The 22,088-nt window shown below is 41.4% G+C and overlaps 1 protein-coding gene across 1 annotated transcript in view; it reads right to left on the bottom strand.

The window, feature by feature from the left end:
* The window catches only part of RTTN (rotatin), a 232,755-nt gene that overhangs the window by 132,781 nt on the left and 77,886 nt on the right, over positions 1-22,088 (bottom strand). Inside the window, exons 14-18 of the mRNA XM_066579499.1 lie at positions 11,466-11,575; positions 9,164-9,290; positions 7,297-7,422; positions 5,888-6,004; positions 4,762-4,898 (exon numbers count right to left, since the gene is read on the bottom strand). Of these exons, the coding sequence (XP_066435596.1) occupies positions 4,762-4,898; positions 5,888-6,004; positions 7,297-7,422; positions 9,164-9,290; positions 11,466-11,575 (617 nt within the window). The remainder of the gene's footprint in view (positions 1-4,761; positions 4,899-5,887; positions 6,005-7,296; positions 7,423-9,163; positions 9,291-11,465; positions 11,576-22,088) is intronic.

Raw genomic sequence — 22,088 nt, 5'->3', positions numbered from 1 at the left:
TGCAATCAGACATGAGAGGGTTAAGGACTTACTGGTCCAGTGACAACAATGGCTTTAGGTGCTTGAGCACAATGTCTTCGTTCTAGATTATATCACTCCTGATGCAGAATTGTTGTGCTCATACTACAATATTTGATTCACATTTGAAAAACATGTCACAATAATTAAAATAAACTTAAAATGGTCAATACTTATCTACTTTTTCTGGGAGAAGTGTATTGTTGAAGTCAAGATGACAGTTAAAGGGAATTTAGCAGTTTTTTAGTAATTAAAACCAGGTAGTGAAACCCATTCCATTTCTCGAATCTGTTTTTTTTCTAATTTCAGAGGGTTTTTTTACTCTTTTTCTCTGTACATAACTATGAGGGTGGCCGTCTTTCCAGAGCTCTTTTAACAGCATTTAGAGATGTTTTACAGCAAAAATCACAAAGGATAGGAGGGGACCCATTGTCTTATATGGGAGAGTTTTCTAGGTACGCTTTATGACTTGTTCACAGATAATTTTCCAAGGAGGGGAAGTAGATGGTCACAGCTAATCACTCATTGTGAATAGTGGTCCCTATGTTATCTACATATAAGTGTTGCCTTTCATTGTTATCCTGCCAGTTGTAATAATGAGATGACTGCTGAAAAGTTTTCTCTACAGTTAAGGCTTGGTGGTCAGAGTGAAAAATGCAGGATTTTTATTTTATTTTTATAAATATAGATCATTTCATCAAAGATTTAAAAAAAAAGAAGAACACACCTCAAATTCTTTAAAAAAATGTCTAGCATGAAAACTTGGGTCTATTTCTGATTACACATTTCTTTTAAGCTAAAACGAGGACCTGTCGCCAATGGGAATCACAATCCATAAAAGAATTCTTGAAGATTTTACAGCTTTAAAAATTTATGGAAACTTCCCTTGAGATCTGCGGCATCACATCTTATGTCAACTTCTCTGCAACTAAGATAGACAACGCGTGTAGATAAAACTTCCAGAAACCAACCTATTCACCCAGGATTACTGCTTGTGCTGTGATCCGTCCTCCTTAGTAAAAGCTAGATGCATTCATTTTAAAAGTGTATCTTGGTAAGAATATTGCTATATCGCCCAGTTACTGTCCAGTATGGTTACTTACTAGATCTAGTCGTCTACTTGTTGGTGATTCAAGACTTCAATCGCATATAAATTAATAGCAAATAAGTAAAATACCAGAAAATATATCTGACAGTGAAAATAGAAAAACTGCTGTCTGACCTCAAGAGCAACCAGAAGAATATAAAAGCAGGCAATGACATAAAAGAAACCGTGAAATGACTGAAAATAGTACAAAAACATGAAATCAGAGTATTTGTGACAACTTACATTGACAAACCATATACTGTGCCAAAGTAAGCGGAGGCCCGCCAGGAGAAACACATTATTGAATAGAGGATATGCGGATCAATGGCCATCCGTGTAATACGTAGACGGATGGAGTTTCACATTCCAGTTCATAGAAGAGCGGCCAACAATGATGTTTAGATGTCCAAGCAGACCATATAGACAGGGGTTATATTCATGGACAACCCTTTAAAAATTGACTGCCCAGTGTGAGAGCCTCTTTAGATATGATGTCAAGTCTGAATAGTTAACTAATATGTTGTTCACAAACATCACACTAGCAGCTGTAAGCCTGCAATCGCTGAAAATGGCGTGGAGCTACCTCAGTGGTGCTAAATAGGTCCTTCTGCTAATTAGGTATGCTGATGGTGGCGTAGCAAGGAAGGTATGTACATGGGATGTCGGGTGCCGCCAACCCAGCAAATGTAGAACTGGTGGGTAGACGTATGAAGAGCGAGATGGTATAAACCAAGTCCCAAGGGCTCTTTCACACTGCTGTAAGAAAATCGTGGCAAAATCACATATGTGCTCATGAGATGTTTGAGAAACAGCGATGCTTTTTCCTGGAAAAACATCGCCCATCGCAGTAACCTGTAAATTTTCTCGCACGATAGACAACAACAGGTGTTACTAATGTTAAAAATGCACCACATGAACATCGCAAGTTCGTGCGATGCGATAAATCAGAGGCTCCATTGGGAAACATGGGTGACAAAAAATAGCTAAATGCAGAATGATAGGGCAGGCAGCGATTTCCAAATCTCGCAACATCACATGAAAGGAAACCTCACAAATGGCAATGAAGTCATTGAAAAGAATGGGTTTCAGAATCCTGTGTTCTCTCACACTCTCGCATTGCTCAAAAATCGCGCAATTTTCTCAACAGTGTGAAGCCAGTGTTAGGCCCAATGTCCATGTGCCGGTTTTTAATTATAAAATCTGCGCGTGTCTCCCGCGTGGGAGATCCACAGCTCCAGAGGCTTATAGGGATGCAATAACATCCACAGGGCAACATAAAGCATGCAGATGTGATTTTTTTTTTTCCGGCATGCGGATTGCACGCGTGGGAAGAAATCGCAGCATACTCCATTTTGTCTGCAGATCCTGCGGGACGGCTTCCATTAAAGTGAATGGAAGCCGTCATATCCACAGCACAGTAACAGCTGTCAGTGTAGCTGTGCCGCGGATCTGCGGGAGAGCAGGATATAAAAAAAAAAAAAATGAACTGCGCATCCGCCGTGCTGAGGAACAAACATCCGGCCGGCGCAGAGGAGATCCGTGCTGGAGCTGGAGCGGTAAGAAAACCTTTTATCTCCCAATGTCCGCAGGCATGCAGGGATTCCTCTGCGGGATTCAACAATGGAATCCGTGCGGGCGAGGGGACATTGGGCCTTACAGAGCTATAACAGAAGAACAAATTCTGTCTCTTGAAATGCAATATTAAAAAGTGTGCTTGGCCTTAACATCAAACACGTGTGGTTTTAAGGGGTTAACCCTTTCAGATCCAATGTCGGACCTGTGCCGACATCATAATTTTCCTCTATAGCTCCGATGTCGGGACAGGCCCGACATGCTGCTTCTGCACTAATGCACCCGACTCTTCTGCCAGAGGCGATACTGTGGTATCTTTTCTGCGCTGGAACTGTTCTGCAGCGGTCATAGGGAGCGCCCCGAGCTGGCTATTGGTCCCGAATCCCAGATCAAACCCCCGAACTACCCGGTCATCTCACCTCCCCGCTGCTGTCAGTGTCTTGCTTGGCTTTATCTGTTTTGGGCTCCGGACACCCCCTCTCCACCAGTCAATCTCAACTCCCCGCTGCCGTTACTGTTCCTGCAGCTTGCACTTATCGGCCCCCTGCTACCTTCCTGTCAGGAAGCACAAAACAGGGAAAGTGACAGCAGCGGGGAGGTGAGATGACCGGGGAAGAGGGGGTCCGGAGCGCAAAGCAGGGAAAGTGACAGCAGCGGGGAGGTGAGATGCCCTGGGGAGAGGGGGGTCCGGAGCACAAAGCATGGAATATGAAAGCAGTGGGGAGGTAGGATGACCGGGGGAGGGGGGGGGGGTGCATAGCGCAAAGTGGGGAAGGTGACATCAGCGGGGATATGAGATGCCCTGGGGAGAGGGGAGTCCGGAGCACAAAGCAGGAAATATGAAAGCAGTGGGGAGGTAGGATGACCGTGGGAGGGGGAGTCCAGAGCGCAAAGTGGGGAAGGTGACATCAGCGGGGATATGAGATGCCCTGGGGAGAGGGGGGTCCGGAGCGCAAATCAGGGAATGTGACAGCAGCGGGGAGGTGAGATGCCCAGGGGAGAGGGGGAGTCCAGAGCACGAGGCGGGGAAAGTGACAGCAGCGTGGAGGTGAGATGCCCTGGGGAGAGGGGGGGTCCTGAGCGCAAAGCAGAGAAAGTGACAGCAGCGGGGAGGTGAGATGCCCAGGGGAGAGGGAGGTAGGGGGGGTCTGCAGTCCAAAGCAGGGAATGTGACAGCAGCATGGAGGTGAGATGACCGGGAGGGGGGACGACGACTGAATGATTTGGGAGTCGGGGACCAATAGCCAGAGGACCAATGACTGCAGCAGAACAACCCCTTGTCTCCACCCACAGTTCCAGTGGGGACAAGATACACAGTACCACCAGAGGCTACCCAGCACATTTTTTCTGGGTTCCCGTGGGGTGGTTTCACCGTGGAAATCTTGTGGTTTTGCCGCAGCAAAAAACCGCGAGATTTCTACGGGATAAGCGCAGCTCCAAAACCCGCAGCACTTAGCCGCGGGTTTTGGAGTGGCTTCGCTGCATGTTTTTTTGTTGCGGCCCCCTCTTTCTTAGTAAAGAGTGATGCCACAACGAGAAGAAAAAAAAAGAATTGACATGCTGCATCCCAGGAATCTGCGCCACAGCGCCGGCTAATGCTGGCTTTGCCACGTCAGGATTGTCTGCCCCGTGTGGACGAGATTTTTGACAAATCTCGTCCACATGGCTGGCTAAACCTGGGTTTAGCGGCCGTAGATGGATTTGCCGCAGTGAAATTCCGCCGGGAAATTTTGCGGCAAATTCACCCTGTGTGAACCCAGCCTTACTTAGTGGAAACAGCACTGACCAGCGCTGGGTTCTTTACTCACGGAATGCCAGCTGTTCTTTCTCCCAAGCTCTGCTGCCAAAATAAATAGGAGCTGGGGAAAATGCAGGTGGCAAAAAAATTGGATTGGAAAGGGTTAAGAAACCATTCTTCAGTTCAACAAAAGTAAAAACTTAATTTATCTGGTAGAATTCCCATTTTCAACATGAAATATAAGGAAACATTATCACTTGTGGATTTGACACTGGAACGTTTTTGATCCTAACATAAACCAGGAGATGTGAAAACTTTTACAATATTTACAAATAAGAATACTTACGCAAGTTTCTTGGCAAATAGAAACCGCACCGCTGCCTTCAACAGAGTTGTTTTAGGCAAAACTCCTTCCCCTCTTTCTGATGTTTCGCACAAAGCCACAATAGAAGTGCCTAAAGCTTCCTCCATGTCGGCAAAACCCTGAAGAATGGGATGGTGACAAACTGAATTTTAGTGGATGCCGATGCACGTATCTGAAAAACTAAAGCTGTAACATCTTATGCTGAAGGATATTTAGGACAGAATAGAACTTGCATTCAGTAGCACAGAGTAGACAAAGTGAAGTATAGTCGACTGGATCTACTGAAGACATTCCAAAGTAAAAAGTGACTTTCTTATGAGAAGAGGCACTTTAACAAATGTCCATAAAGGCGTAAACTAGGGTCTACCACTACAAGGGGGCATTGTGTGAAAGGGCCTGAAAACTGTGCTGAGCATTCAGTTAAAATGGACGTTTGTGAAGAAAGCCCTGTTAGCCAATCAGCATTGATTAAAACACATGTGGAGGACGACTGGTGGAGGAAGAAGGCAGACAGGGAAAGCCATACAAGACTTCCCCATATGAGCACTTCATTTGGATGTCAGACACAATAGGGAAAATTTACCAAGACTGGCATTCCCAATGCTGGTACTAATAAAATTTTCCCTGGCGCACGATTCACTTAATACATGAAGTGGCGCATCCTGATTCATGTATTAGGCACATCTCAGAACCTAAGTGCACCTACAAGGAAATGTACACCAAGCCCAATCTGGTGTACATTCCTGGCAGTTTCAGTGTGCGACACTCTATTAGGGCATACGAATCGCGTACAGCGGGGTCTCCCACTCAGGACCCCTTTCCATGTCCTGGAATAGAAAGCTACTCCGTTTGAGTTGCCTCCAGTCTTGCGGACCTTCTGCATTCCTGGTACTACAGGACAGCCATTCCTATGAATAGCTGTCTTATAATACTATACTTCCCTTGCAGTGAAAACATCAGACTGGCTGTGGTCTACCCCATTCACATTAGTTGTTTACCAGGAGTGCGGAAACCGGACTCAGGGCAATCAGCTGACGACACAGCATTCTCAAGGGGTTTTATGTATCTTAGAAAGGAAATGGGTCATTCACACAGCAGGTAGACCTACCTGTAAAAGAGGTAAGACGGGATACAGTGCTTCAATGAACTTATTCCAAGATGGTGCAGTCATCACAAGACGCCCTTGGAGGAAATATGTTAGAATGGCTTTAGCAGCCGAACAAACCTAAGAGAAAAATTTTACAAAATGTGTAAACTTTGCTAAACCTTTTAATAAATCAATCTTCCCAAGCAATACATTTACTGACAAATTGCATTACCCTTTTTATGTTCAACCTTACTTAGAATTACCAAGTTAAATCCAAACCTAATAAATTGAATTGTTTACTTCGTAACAACGGAAATCATCTACCAACCAAACTAAACTTTAGATTTTCATTTCAAACTTGGTTATGTTTAACTCCGATCTGTCCTTCTCTCCTTATAGTCAATCACTTCCACGCTCATGTCACCTGCACCCTAAAAACATCTCCAACATTTGCCATTTTCTTAATGTGGAGACATCAAATATGCTTAATAAATCACTATTAATCAGTCTTTCCCCTCACTACGTTGTCCCCTCTCCATTCTATCCTAAATGCAGAAGCCAGGCTCACCTTTCTGTCCAACAACTACACTGCTGTCCTGTGCCATTCAGTCCATTGCCTGTCCAATATACAATACAATCTCATCACTCTCATCCATAAAGCTCTCCACAGTGCTGCACCATCCTATACTATATCTCCTCCCTCATCTCAGTCTACCACCCTACCTGTGCTCTCAGTTCCACTAATGCCCTTACACAAAGTTCCTCCTTAATCTAAACCTCCCACTCCCATCTTCAAGACTTTTCCAGAGCTGCACCAGTTCTCTGGAATTCACTATCCCAGATAAATCAGGTTAGTTCCCAATACCCATAGTATTAAGCGTGCCCTAAAAATACATCTCCTTTGGGAAGCCTATTGCATTCCTTAATCAACTCTTCTCTGTTTACCCCGCTTCTACATTTTCCCTCAGAACAGTACCCTCTTCATTCCCCACATACACCCTAATGCACTTCCTATCTGTAAATACACAGACTAGTTGGTGACCAGCTCATACACTTCTGTCGATTACACGTTATGTAAAAAATGGTTGGACCATTGTATAGAACAAGACCTTTTACCTCCTGTCACCCTCATCACCTCATAGATTGCTAACTCTTTTAAGCAGAGCACTAACTCCTATTGTTCAAATTGTTAATAATTTAGTGCTATATATGTCTGATTCCGTCTGTTCATGTACCTTCTGACTTGTAAAGTGCTGTGAAATATGTTGGCAATGAATGAAAATTATCATTTCCAATTTTTATATAATTGGTAGTATTATATGCACTTTAAAAAAAACTGTTATTACTCACAGAAAGAGTTTTAAATTTAAGTGCGAAATAAAAGGTCCATGAGCATTTTATAAAAGACAAAAAAATAGTAAGTACCGAACCTCAGGGTTGGGGTCCTGCAGGCCAAATGTAGTCATTTCATACAGAACTTTCGGCTCAAGAAGAAAATTTATACCATTGCAAATAGAAGACACGGGCTTGGTGACACTGTGAATCCCTAAAGAATCCTACAGGACAAAAACATAAAGCAGACAAACGACTTAAATGAAACATATGTATAATTAATATATTAAGGTCATCTACATGGGTCTTTTTTAGGTCCCTGAAGGGTTACAGGAGCACAAAAGTAGAACAATAGAGACGTGTAATGTTAGCAATGTATCTTGATATCCTTCTCTCCCCTGAAACTGAGTTGCGGCGAGGGAAAAAATTGTAGCATGCTCTATTTTTTCATGTTCCTCGGAATACATCGCTCATTGACTTACATGGGAGCTTAAATATATTAAAATCAAAATCGCCCATAGATTTAAACGGGACTTCATGCAGCGCTCTTCTTCTGTCCAAAAGCCAGGCACAGCTAGAGTCTGTCTGGCACTGGTGGGTTCCGTCCAGAGACTGAGCTGATCAGCTACAAGAATTCCCCTTCCCTGCTTCCCGAAACGGAGAAGGGCCTAATGAACTTGTTATATAAAGCAATATATTCACAGAACAGAGCTACGTGTACAACAGCCGTTGTGCTAAGACAATACACAATTTTACCCAAATATCAGTACTCTATGTGGCAACCGGCATATTTCTATCGCAGCATCATAGATAGAGAGCTATCACTGATGGGTATTAGTCCGGTCGCGCTCTATAGTGACATAAATTGACACACGTTTATCACTTCAATACTAATCCAAATACACAGGACCGCTTTGCCCTGGGCGGGTCCATTGTGTATTTTTGGACATTTCCTCAATACTGGCTTGTAACCTAAAATGCAGAAGTATATTTGTTTGTGGTTTTTCATGTTGGTTCCAAATATAGGACCTTTTAATCATTAAATAAATCAATAAACTGGTCCCACCCAGTTATTACCGAAACGGAGAAGGAAAGCGGAACCCCGAGTGCAGATGTGAAACCACCCTAAATTAATATCTCATCGTGGGACAATACAACACAGTAGTTAATCACAGCAACTTTAACAAGTTTTGCCCCCATACCATTTTAACAGGAGCGGTTCTTTTTGGAAACCCCAATCATGTAAAAATCCCAAATTAAGGTTTTTATTTGTTGTTTTCCCTCTCACAACAAAACTGTTGTCGAGTATCAACAAGCCCCAACGTCGATTACTGTTTACAGCGGCCAACGAACCACATGCATGACATTTGATTGCAGTATAAGGATGAACAGAGGAAACCAGGATGAAGACCATGGATCATGTTGAATACTGGAAACCTAGATGGTAGTTGGGGCTTTTTGCAACTATATGAGAATAATTTTCATGAAAAGACCCAAGAAGCAGCTGACTGTTTCTTCTAATTACCACAACAATCCAAAGTGTGAGAAGAGTTATCCAAAAAAGCGCTTCACGGGACGCGTTTCAATAAATTTTATAACTTTATCCACTCGGTGGGTTTTTGCCTTCGTCTCGTGAAGCGCTTTTTTGGATAACTCTTCTCACACTTTGGATTTTTTCAACACTGGGTCTCCTATGATTAGGGATCCCAGACATCCGAGCAGCTCTCCATCGAGGATTGGGAGGAAGGACGACCAACTATATAGGCAATCTAGGATTTGGAGGTACTAGTGAGGCATCCCACGGACTGAGATCCTCACTCAGTGCCGGGTAAGTCCTATACTTTGTATCATTCACTATTTGATTTTCATTTATCACTGAAGGAGCGCTACCCTGATCCCAGGACCATTGTTGTAATTACCACAACAAGATTTGTTTCATTTTACGAAGTGTAAAAGTATTTATACCTTAACCATTTCAAGACAGCAGTTGTAAGCCTCGGCCCTCACTGCAGGCACCCAGTTAGACATCATTCTCAGGAGCACTTTCTGACTCTCCTCCAGTAACACAGGGCCGCTCTGAGCAGAACTATAGCTGTTTAAACACAAACATAAGGGGAATGGTAAAGTTTAAAGGATTAGTCCAAGTATACATTCACTTCTGAAGATGCTTTACAATTTATATATTAATACAAATCAAAGTAACTTTGTAAGTATTACTGATCGACTTTTGAATCTGAATTGCAGCCTGTATTATACTTCAGAGCTACATTCACCGTTCTGCTGCTTGTCACTGAAAACAGTCAGTCAGGTTTGTTGACACACACAACCCTATGGGCCCTTTTAATGGTACAAAAATTACAAAACTATAGAAATCCCAGTATATGTCTACAATGTGTAGTACTAAAGGTCCAATGGGTGTCAAAACCGTATACAGTGAAAAAAAAACCACATGCAGCAGTTTACACGAAAGTAACATGGCACCTGCAACTTCAGATGCAAGATTTCAGCTCTGGAGCACAAAGAATTGTGAATGCGGTTCTTTGATATATAAAAACAGGCAGCATTTCAGAATCACCTCAATATAAAAGTAATATAATGGGCCATATTTACTAAGATTAGCAATTTCAACAGTTTAAGCGCAGGAAATAGTTGGAGTGATTTGCTGCAAATCTATTAAAATCACACAACTCTTAATAAACTTGACACATTTGCCCTTTTTTTATTGTTTTATTGTAATAAATCTGGCTGAAATGACATCTCATAAGATCTACCAATTTTTGAGCTCTTTTCGTATTTGATGAGTGGTAAAAAATGTAGCAAATCATACTTCTCCATTTATGCCAAAAACTGGTGCATACCAATTGTACATACAATACATTAGTCCAAATGTACAAAGATAATAAAGTTATCCTGCAGACGAATTCTAGATGTAAAGCATAACATTCAAAAGGCGAGTGATTTACATCAATTCTTTGATAAAAATGACTTTAAAATGTGGGGTTTGATTTGGGCAGTTTTCACACAGCTGAGACGATCATGCGAGATTTGTTTGCATTGCGAGACGCAGAAATCTCCCACAGATATGAACCTCATACTTCAGCGATACGGGGAAAAATAATTGCGGCAAGTTCTAACTTTGGGCGTTCCCTCACTTGGCACCACATGCTAGGTGCAAGGGAAACACTCCACAATGGATAACAGCTTCGGCAGAGGATCGCTACTTCCCCGAAGTGATGTGAGGCCGTTTTAACACAAAAATGCCTCGCATAAGTGGGCACACTACATGTTGGCAAGCACGATATCAGGCTGAGTTTCACGGCCCAATATCGCAGTTGCCCGAGTTAAATTAGCCCTAGTGTTAAAACATGAGGAGGTTCTGTTTGCACTATTCAATGGGCAATTAAGTAGTGCTAGTGGATAATACATATATCATACCATTATGGACAACTAGTGCCATCAGAATAGCACATAATAGTTACCGAATCACAGTAACATAATATATAAACAGACATCCTCCTCATTAATTTGTATATTCTGAACGCTAACAGATGCATGTAAGAAGAACACAAGTCACAAGGTAAAGAATGTAAGCAGGACTTCTCTTTATGTGGTATTGCCTGACCTCTGCTGGCTCCAAACACAAAGAGCTGTACTGTGCAGTGTTTCCTCATACACCATTCCCCGGTATAAACTACTTCACAAAATAAAAATACGTATAAATAGATTTTAATGGAAAAAGTTAAAAAAAGAAAAAAAATACAAAAAAAGGAGAACAGAAGCAGATATAGATTTTAGTGGAAAAAGTTAAATACGTATATATAGATTTTAATGGCAAAAGTTAAAAAAGAAAAAAAAATACAGAAAGGAGAACAGAAGCAGACACTTCATATAACTACTGCACAGTAGGGGCTCACTCACATGAGCGTATTTGGGCCGTGTATTTCTCATGCGTTTCTCAGGGCCACTCACACCCTCTGTCTGTTATGAGCACAAGTTTATTTGAATAAAAGCAGGAACTATCTCACAAAAGCCGGACTCCTGTATATGGAATTTATGTGTTCCACTCACACCAAGCATGTTGTGTTTTGGTGCCTAATACGCACTGATACAGGCTACGGGGATTTGAGATATGCAGAAAATGTGCATGTCGCATGCGTATTTGCTGTGAACCTTGTAATACGCAATGCCAATACGCCAGTGTGAGTGAGCCCTAACAGAACAAATGTGTGAAGGACTGAATAAAACAAAGACGTAGACAAATCTTTACATGTTTGAGCAAATTTGGATGAACTTTCGAACCAAAAAGAGATGTTTGTGGTAAGGAAGGCTGGTAAGGGCTTTCTCTGCAAGTTCCACCAATTCCAAAAAGTTTGCACCCTAAAAGGAAAAAGAAAGGCAAACATAAAATTATTACTATGAGGGATTTGTAGATACATACATACATTTTAAAACGAATTAATGAATTCTGGAAGTTGCTCTACATAAAAGGCGGCAAAATTCTTGCTTACGAGTAATTGGCGTTGCACATAGAAAGACCGTACTGCGGTCAAACACTGTAATCATCGTTAGTTTGCAATGAAAATTGTGGATTTAGGGCAAATGTGTGGGGTGAAGAGATACAGCACGCCTGAACTTCTCCTAAAATACAGAATTTAGTAACGATGAATAATTAGAAGAACTCTTAGTGTGTTCCGGGCAGCAGTGTTTCCGCAGCTCCCGCTACAACAGGGGTTACTTTTCTCCTGATCTCTACCATTTTTGATTGACAGAAGCCTAAAGGAAAAGGGATTGGTTCAGAGGTCAGAGTAGAGAATGCTGGTGTTGCCCTGTCCGACACCGTGTTAGCATGGCGAATCAGCACTAATTCCACATCAATCTGCGAAGTGTCTCATACATGTTAAAAAGAAAAAAAAAAGTGTTGTCATTTGGAGACGGTATTTGCCCCATTGAACTGGGCTAAATCTCCATGTAGATCCACGGCTGCTGATTCATATCTGCAGCTGAAATTCTTGTAAAACACGCTAAATTCTCCTATTTTTTCATAACTGCACATCGTATTTTTGTGCCGCAGGTTGTAATCATGTGAACACAGTCTTAGGCGTTATGTTCATGGGCGGTTTTTTCATCGCGTATTCCGCATGCGTTGCACGGCTGTGAGATTCGCGGTGAATGGCGTCAATGAAATTCAATGGATTTTTCTTGAACCACGCATTTCAGTACTGAGAATTTGAATACATCCTTCACAAGCATCAGGATCTGCAGAACAAACACGGTGCCCCAAATACTGTTCATTCAGCGGTGTCTGATATTGCTAACCTGCAGCTCAAGGGAGTGGGGGGTATCTGCAGTACAAGAACAACACGCATACACATGGATGCTGAAGTGTCAGATACTACAGTTCAAGTAAGGGAGATGGAATAATACCTCCACAGTGCCAGCTTTTGGAAGGTAGCATTCCTTTATGCCAAAGTTAGACTCTTTATACAAGCCTTGTAACAATGACTGGGAATAATGCCTTCCAATAGGTGGTGCTGTGGAGGTATTATTCCATCTCCCTTATTTGCATATTACCCAGAGGAGCATGAATGGGCTTTTGAGTCTTCTCAAAAAAGATACTACAGTGACATGTAGCACTCCGCTATGAAGTACCAAAAATCTCAAAAAAGGGTTATGATAAGCACCAAAGACTGACACCATAAAAACATTTTTTTTAAATCCAAGACAAATGGGAATATCAGCAATGTGATATTTTCTTTATACATATTGTAGGAGTGCAGTATACGGATGGCCTGCAGAGGGCTACACACAGGCATTAGGTTAACCTGAAAGGTGAAAGAAAGCACCTGTGTATGTCAGTAACTAAAATATAAAAGGATCAGTACCTACCACACTCAGGGGGAAGTGATAGCTAAGTGGAGCCGAAAGGGCTGCTAGCCAGAGAAAGACAGGCTGTAGGAGCAGCTATCAGGAACTTGGGCCCGTCACCTGTCTGAAAGAGGATGATGCCCTCCAGACGCCCTGGATGAGGGTATGGAGGAGGGGAGGGGGTAGTGACTGGGACCCTGTGGGTTGTGAACCCTAGACAAACGAGCCGTCTTACTGCTGTATGCTGTACATGTTTGCTGTGGAATAAAACTGGCGGTCGCCAGATTTAAAGAACATATGTGGCTCCCCACAGATCACACACTGATGGCTCCTACCAGTGGTCCCTAGCCAATGACTGAAAGAACATATGTGGCTCCTCACAGATCACACACTGATGGCTCCTACTAGGACATTATTTAACAATGTTACAAATGTACATACGGGTTAATCTTCAGCTTGACAAGATATCACGGTGAGTCGCGCTATCAGAGTGGATTATTTGCACTTCAAATTGCTGTACAATGGGTTTTGTGGTCTTAAGAGAATAATAGTTCTCTTATGGCAAAAACTACATTCACACATGCAAACCCGAAGTCGGGCTGAGAAACCCGGGCCAATATCACACTTGCCAACGTGCGTTTTTCATGGTGATTCAAAACCGCATCGCATCACTTCTGTGTAATTGCGATATTCAAGCGCGTGAAAGAATCGTGTTTCCCATTGATTTCAGTGGGAAATACCACATCACATGGTATGCGAGAGCCACGCCATGGCTTTCAAGGTCCCATTGAAAACAATGAATAATGAGTTCCGAAGTAACGCCCAAAGATAGAACATGCTGCGTTTTTTTTTCCTCGCAGCGATGCTGTAAATAGCTAGTGTGAATTAATCCATTCAAAAGAATGGATTTCATATTCATGTGAGCTTTGTGCGCATCGCATCGCCGTATACAGCCCACTGGCTGTGCAGCATTCACCCTGCAGGTCTGCTCCAGCAGCAGTACAGTCTGACTGCTGCCTTCTTTCCCCCAAGAAACGTGTTAAAGGTCTTGGAATGTAGCGATAAAAAATATATTTATTTAAATTTTTTTTTTTTAAGTGTCATAAAGTTGCAAAAAAATATAAAACTATATAAATTTGACATAATCATACTGAGCTGCAAAATGAAGTTAACAAATTATATATACACTGCACAGTAAACGCCAGTCAAAAAAAAAGATAAAAAACATGCCAGAACTGCAGATTTTGCTCATCTTGTTTCTAGAAATAAAAATAGAATAAAAAGCTATCAAAATGTTATACGTTCCCAAAAATTGAAAAAATGAAGACTACAGTTCATCCCATAAAAAAACAAGCCATAATAGAGCTCTGTCAATGGAAAAATAAAAATGCTATGGTTTTAAAAATAAAAACTTGTGTGTACAAAAATAGCAAACATAAAAAAAAAAAGCTATAAAATTTGGTATCGCTGGAATCATGCTGACCCAGAGAAGAATGTTATATTATTTATTCGCACACTGAACAGCATAAAAATGAAATCCAAAAAGCTAAAATTGAAGAATTTCCATTTTTGACTTACCCCTCCCAAAAAAAAAAAATTCAAGCTATAAAAAAAATATTAAATGTATCCAATAATGATGGTATTAATAATACAACTTGCTCAGCAAAAAACAAGCCCGCATATGGCTATGACGACCTAAAAATGAAAGTGATGGCTCTAGGAATGTGGCAATGAAAAAAACTGAAAAATTAGTTTGTCGTTAAGGTGCAAACAAGCTTCATCACTAAGGAGCTGCAGGAGTTACTGCAGTGCATGTGACAACCATCTCCCGTATTCTTCATATGTCAGAATGTTCAGTAGGGTGGCAAGACGGAAGCCTTTTCTAAAAAAGAAAAACATCCAAGCTGGCTAGGTTTTTTCAAAACCTACATCAAGTCTACCAAAAGTATGTGGGAGAACGTGTTCTGGTCTGATGAGACCAAGGGGGAACTTTTTGGCCATAATTTCAGAAGGTGTGTTTGGCACAAAGACAACACTATGCATCGCCAAAAGAACACCCTCCAGCAGTGAAGCAGATTGGAGGCAGCATTATGTTTTGGGGCGGTTTTTCTGTTGCTGGAACTGGGGCTTTAGTCAAGGGGGAGAGAATTATGAACAGTTCCAGATATCAGTCCATGTTGGCATAAAACCTTCAGTCCTCTGCTAAAAAGCTGAAGAGGAATTTCACCTTTCAGCACGACAATGACCCAAAGCAAACCTCCAAATCACTGAAATAGTGGGTTCACCAGAAGATGGAACAAAGTTTTCGAATGGCCCAGCCAGAACCCAGACCTAAATCCCATTAAAGATCTGTGGGTTGACCTGAAGAGGGCGCTACACACGAGATGCCCTTGTAATCTTACAGGTTTTAAACACTTTTGTAAGGAAGAGTAGGCAAGGACTGGAAAGTCAAGATGCGCCGTACTGATAGACAACTACCTAAAAAGACTAAACGCTGTCACAAAGTCAAATGGTACATCAAAGTAGTATTCGTTTTAGGGGGTGCATATTTATGTAACCACATTATTTTAGGGGTTTTTCCACCCTAAAAGATTTTTTTTGTTTTTCAATAGAATTGAACAGATAACGGGTCACATCGAAGGCGGAAATAAATCTGAAAGATTCATCTGATTGATTTTTTAACATGACAAAAACATGCCATTTTAAGAGCTGTGTGTAATCATCATATATGTACTGTATATCTACATTACAATCACACATGCCATTCGGACAACTCCTCATAGGTGCTTGACTGTTTTTGATGATGAGTATATATTTGACATGCGGCATGTGACCATCAGTCAAAGGTCAATTTGGCTCACAAAGTATAAAATGTTGGAGACCTCCGGTCTAAATGTAGGATTGGCCAATGTTGTTTCTCAGAAACCCCATTTAGTGTGGATTGAATTTAAACAGCACAGAAGGTACCATAAATTGACAAGTTGAGTGTACTCAAATGGCCCAGCCACTTACTATATGTAGTGCAGCATAATATGCATTTATACACTTGTATATGCTATATATTTATAGTGAAGGAAATAAGTATTTGATCCCTTGCTGATTTGGTAAGTGTGCCCGCTGTCAAAGACATGAACACTATTATTTTTAGGGTAGGTTAACTTTAACAGTGAGAGATAGAATATCCCCCAGAAAATCACATTGTCTAAATTATATATATTTATTTGCATTTTGAAAAGAGAAATAAGTATTTGATCCCTCTGGCAAACAAGACTTAATACTTGGTGGCAAAACCCTTGTTGCCAAGCACAGCAGTCAGACGTTTTTTGTAGTTGATGATGAGGTTTGCGCACATGTCAGAAGGAATTTTGGTCCACTCCTCTTTGCAGATCATCTCTAAATCATTAAGATGTTGAGGCTGTTGCTTGGCAGCTCTGATCTTCAGCTCCCTCCATAAGTTTTCTATGGGATTAAGATCTGGAGACTGGCTAGGCCACTCCATGACCTTAATGTGCTTCTTTTTGAGCCACTCCTTTGTTGCCTTGGCTGTATGTTTTGGGTCATTGTCGTGCTGGAAGACCCAGCCACGACCCATTTCTAATGTCCTGGTTGAGGGAAGGAGGTTGTCACTCAGGATTTTAGGGTACATGGCTCCATCCATTCTCCCATTCATACGGTGAAGTAGTCCTGTGCCCTTAGCAGAGAAACACCCCCAAAACATAATGTTTCCACCTCAATGCTTGACAGTGGGGACAGTGTTCTTTGGGTCATAGGCAGCATTTCTCTTCCTCCAAACACGGCGAGTTGAGTTATTGCCAAAGAGCTCATTTTTTGTCTCATCTGACCACAGCACCTTCTCCCAATCACTCTCAGAATCATCTAGGTGTTCATTTGCAAACTTTAGACGGGCCTGCACATGTGCCTTCTTGAGCAGGGGGACCTTGCGGGTACTGCAGGATTTTAATCTATTATGGTGTAATGTGTTACCAATGTTTTTCTTGGTGACTGTGGTTCCAGCTGCCTTGAGATAATTAACAAGGTTATCCCATGTAGTTTTAAGCTCATCTCTCACCTTTCTCATGATCGAGGCTACCCCACAAGGTGAGATTTTGCATGGAGCCCCAGATCGATGCCGATTGACAGTCATTTTGTAGGTCTTCCAATTTCTTACTATTGCACTAACAGTTGTAACCCTCCTTCTCACCCAGCGTCTTACGTATGGTTTTGTAGCCTACTCCAGCCTTGTGCAGGTCTATGATCTTGTTCCTGACATCCTTAGAAAGCTCTTTGGTCTTGCCCATGTTGTAGAGGTTAGAGTCTGACTGATTGAGTCTGTGGACAGGAGTCTTTTATACAGGTGACCATTTAAGTCAGCTGTCTTTAATGCAGGTAACGAGTTGATTAGGAGCGTCTAACTGGTCTGGAGGAGCCTGAACTCTTAGTGGTTGGTAGGGAATCAAATACTTATTTCTAGCCCAGAGAAAATGGACCTAGAAGGAAGAATCTCCCACAAAGTTTAAACTCAACAGCATTTAATTGGTCAGAAGATGATGATCCCTCAGACCCAATACTAAACATAACATTTTCTGACCAAGCTGCCTGGGAATGCTTTATAAGGGACATGGTGCTGGCCCTAAAAGGCTCAATCAGGAAAGATTTCAATGAAGTGAACACAAAAATAAATAATGCCATCAACGAGATTGGAGACAGAGTAGATCCCCTTGAGAACAAGACGGGAGAAATTACGAGCTCACATAATGAGCTAATAGACGCTTACTATAAACTAGAGGAAGAAGTTGAGACCTTGAAAAACAAACTGGCGGACTTTGAAGACCATAATTGCCATAACATAAAATTCAGGGGAATAGCTGAAACCGTAAAACCAGAAGACTTAAATAAATACGTTCAAGATCTTATAAAAATTCTTTTACCAGACTCCAAGACAGACGAATGCATTTTAGACAGAATTCATAGGCTACCTAAGCCTAAAGTTATCCCAGATAGGGCCCCCAGAGATGTGATAGCAAGAGTACATTTCTTCCACATCAAAGAAAATCTGATGAAAGTGGCCAGAAACCTTAAAGATCTGCACCCCCCCCCCCCTACCCTTTGGAAACATTCACATTCAGACTTAGGCTTGGGCCCCGATCTCCATCTTTCAATAGCTGGAGAAACAACACCTTCTTGATGAAGATCCCAAAATTCCAAAAAAGAATTAAAGAAACAATTGAGGAATATTTCCAATTCAAGGATACCCCAGAAACATGCCGATTCACTCTGTGGAACGCTCACAAACCAGTGGTCAGAGGCACAATGATACAGCAGGGCTCCATTTACAAAAGGGAGAAAAATAGCCTACTAAAAAACCCTGGAATCACTGAAGGCACTCGAAGAGTAGCTTAGAGAAACTAGACTTAAGATCCGCAATATTTTGATAGATGATCATGAAAAAAATTTATAATCCACAAAAAACCACCTACTATGTTAACAACAATAAAAACACTAAATTGATGGCCAACAAAGTTAAACAAAAAGAATTAAGGCAAAAATCCCCTTCATCATCGATCCAATCACAAAAACCAAGATAACTAACCCCATAGCAATAGCTGAGGAATTCAGGAGATTCTACGAGTCATTGTATAATCTTAGAGATGAGCCTTCTATGTCACAGCCCTCAGAGGAAACTATCAACAGCTTCCTGACCTCATCACAACTTCCCAAACTCTCAGATACGCAACTAGAAAAAAAACTCGATTCCCCTATTACTTCCCAAGAAATCCTACAAACTAATCAACAGAGCTAAAAAAAGACAAAGCCCCTGGCCTGGGTAGCTTTTCAAATGAATATTTCAAACTATATAAGGCCCAGCTAGTAGTCCACATGAAAAATGTATTTAATAAAGTGATGGAGGGAGGTTCACTTCCCTCTGAAATGCTTCAAGCAAATATCGTAACAATCCCTAAGCCAGGCAAGGAAACAACATCTCCTGCAAATTTTAGACCTATATCACTTCTAAACAGCGACATTAAAATCTATGCAAAAATTCTAGCCCTGAGATTGTTGGAAGTTACTCCAGACCTCATCCATAGTGACAAAGTTGGATTTGTGAAGGGAAGACCAGCTTCAGATGCGACATGGCGACTGATACATATTGTGGGCGAGGTTGAGAGCTCTCAAATGCCTTGTCTGCTTCTCACATTGGACGCGGAGAAGGCATTTGACAGGATCCACTGAGGGTTATGCCTTCTCCATGCTTGAGAGGCTTGGTTTTAGAGGTAATATATTGTCAGCCATACAAGCCTTATATGGTGCACCTCCTGCTCGAGTTCTTATAAACGGAGTTATGTCCAGCTCATTTGATATAACTAACGGAACCAGACAAGGCTGTCCTCTATCGCCTATGCTGTTCATTTTGACAATAGAACAGTTATATGAATAGTGCTATCAAAGGGGTGCCTTCAGCAGGTAGACAACATAAAATTGGTCTATTCGCAGATGACATTGTGTTGATGCTGACCTCTCCATTAAAATCCCTTAGGGAAGCCTCCGACCTCCTGAATTCATTTGGAGAGGTCTCGTTTTACAAGGTCAACCCAACAAAATAAAAAATTCTACCAATTAACCTACATCCTAAACTCCATTTGAATGGGACCTCTTGGGAGTCCAATATCTAGGCACTACAATTAACATACCAATAAAAAGCACCTTAGACCGCAATATAAGGTTATTGATAGAGGAAATCCAACAAAGTTTGACTGGCTATAATAGAGTTGTCTTGGCTAGGGAGGATTGTCGTTTACAAAATGATGGTCCTACCTAAAATATTATATATTTTCAGAACAATAGCTTTAAAATGCAACTCGAAACTACTCAGAAGCCTACAATGCCAACTCATGTCCTGCATATGGGGAAATAAGAGACCAAGAGTAGCTGCAGCCATCCTGTATAGCCCCAAGAGATATGGCAGTATGGGGGTTCCTTATCTAACTGCTTACTACAAAGCAAATATCTCCCATGTAAGGGCTTGGTGTGTTCCACGGGAGGGAATAAGCTGGCCCTCTATTGAACAAACCTCACAAGGAGTGAAGTCTCTAAAAAATGTATTGCTAGCTTCAAGTACAAACAGATATTTTCACGATAGACAATCCAATAATTAAAAATGCTGTTGAGGTCTGGAGACAATTACTACAATCCACAAAAGATGGTCTTCCTAGGACGGAGGTCCCCCTCACCCTACAGGTTATGGAATTTAGCATAGAAATATCAATACACGAAGCTGGAGGCATAAAGGCATCAAATGGCTTTCGGATTTAGCTGATGGCCCCAAGATAAAGACATTCCATCAGCTTCAGGAGAAATTTGGTATCCAAAATGGGGACTTTCTTCTATACTCAAATTAAAAGTGGTTGGTCCTCCATGATAACCCATGGGACTTCCCTGCCAGGTTTCTTATATAGATTCCTTTTCAGCCCCTCCCCCTATAAACTATCCCTGAAAGATTTGTATGAAATCTTTTGTGGCAGCGGTGACTTTGAACAAAATCCACAAAAAAAGGCACACCTTCTCAATTGGGAGAAGCAGCTGGCAAGACCCTTCCCGATTCCAAAGTGGATCAAGGTGCACAGCTTGGCAAATAAAGCATCAACATGTGCCTCACTGGTGGAAGTCCATTACAAAACAATCACCATGGTACAGATCTCTAGTGAGACTGGCGGATTTCTTCCCGGGAGTAACCGACAGCTGTTGGAGGGGTTGCAGGATGAGAGGCTCTTTATTACATATATTCTGGAGCTGCCCAAAGATAAGCTCCACCTGGCAAGATTTTAAATTCATTAGCAATTCACTGGAATGAAAATCTCTCCCTCACCGAGCTAGCAATATTTCTGTTAGGAATAGAGGAGATTCCCCCTAATTTTAGGAAAGTGATTGCACGTGGCCTCCTTGTTACTAAATTACTAATAACGAGGAAGTGGAGGTCCCATTGTACCCCTTCCCTGTCAGATATAATTCAGACATTGTCAGAACATATGGGTATGGAGAGGATCTTTGCTTTCAGACATGATAGAGGCTCCACATTCAGAGAGGAGTGGGAGCCCTGGACAGGTTATCTTCTAGTTGATTCAACGAACCAAATGTTATATCCATAAAGTATTACATTGAACCTATTCAATGGTTAGTGAAAAGTTTGATAAATTGATGGTCTACAACAGACTACTTAAGATTGCAGTACCTGATTAGTTCCTTTACCTCCCCATTTACCATCCCCTCCCTTCATTCTTACCCCACCCCTCACCCCCCTTCTATAAATCTTGTTAAGATTATAATTTCGGTTAGAAATGGGCAAGTCATGTAACATATATATTTCTACCACTACTGCTCAAACCCATACAATGTAAATATAAAAGTATAACATTATGCTTGTGTGAGATATCTTGCCAATTTCCAATAAAAACAATTGAACAATAAAATTAACGTACCCTAAAAATTATAGACTGTTCATGTCTTTGACAGTGGGTGAACTTACAAAATCAGCAAGGGATCAAATACTTATTTCCTTCACTGTAAGACGGCTCTTTTGTTTTAGCTTTTAACTCTATTATGTTCTTATTTTGTATAAATCCTGAACAATCAATGACTAATAGACTAGAAAACATCTAATTATAGTCTAATTTCTTCTGCGCGGCTGGGAAGGTTCATAGGAAATAAACAAGTTAATCAGATTAGTTCTGTTCTGTAAATGTTTTTAGCATCCATAACATTTCCAAAATGTATTCTGTGATAGATCTGATCCAAACAACAGAACTCCATGTCCTTGCAGCCAGCCTACTGTCAGACACATAAATAAGGCATTAACAATGTCAGCCGTGATATTTAGCCAACTTTTAATAGATATTGTAAAACATAGAACGTTGATATCTTTCATATAACAAAACTCACATTCTGTATACACACATGACTACTGCAGCCAATCCTAGGCCTCAGCAGTGTACAGCGGACACTTGTGAATTGCAATGCCAATGCAACAGCA

The sequence above is a fragment of the Eleutherodactylus coqui genome, chromosome 9, assembly GCF_035609145.1.
Source record: "Eleutherodactylus coqui strain aEleCoq1 chromosome 9, aEleCoq1.hap1, whole genome shotgun sequence".
NCBI lineage: Eukaryota > Metazoa > Chordata > Amphibia > Anura > Eleutherodactylidae > Eleutherodactylus > Eleutherodactylus coqui.
This window is presented reverse-complemented; position numbering and strand designations above follow the sequence as displayed.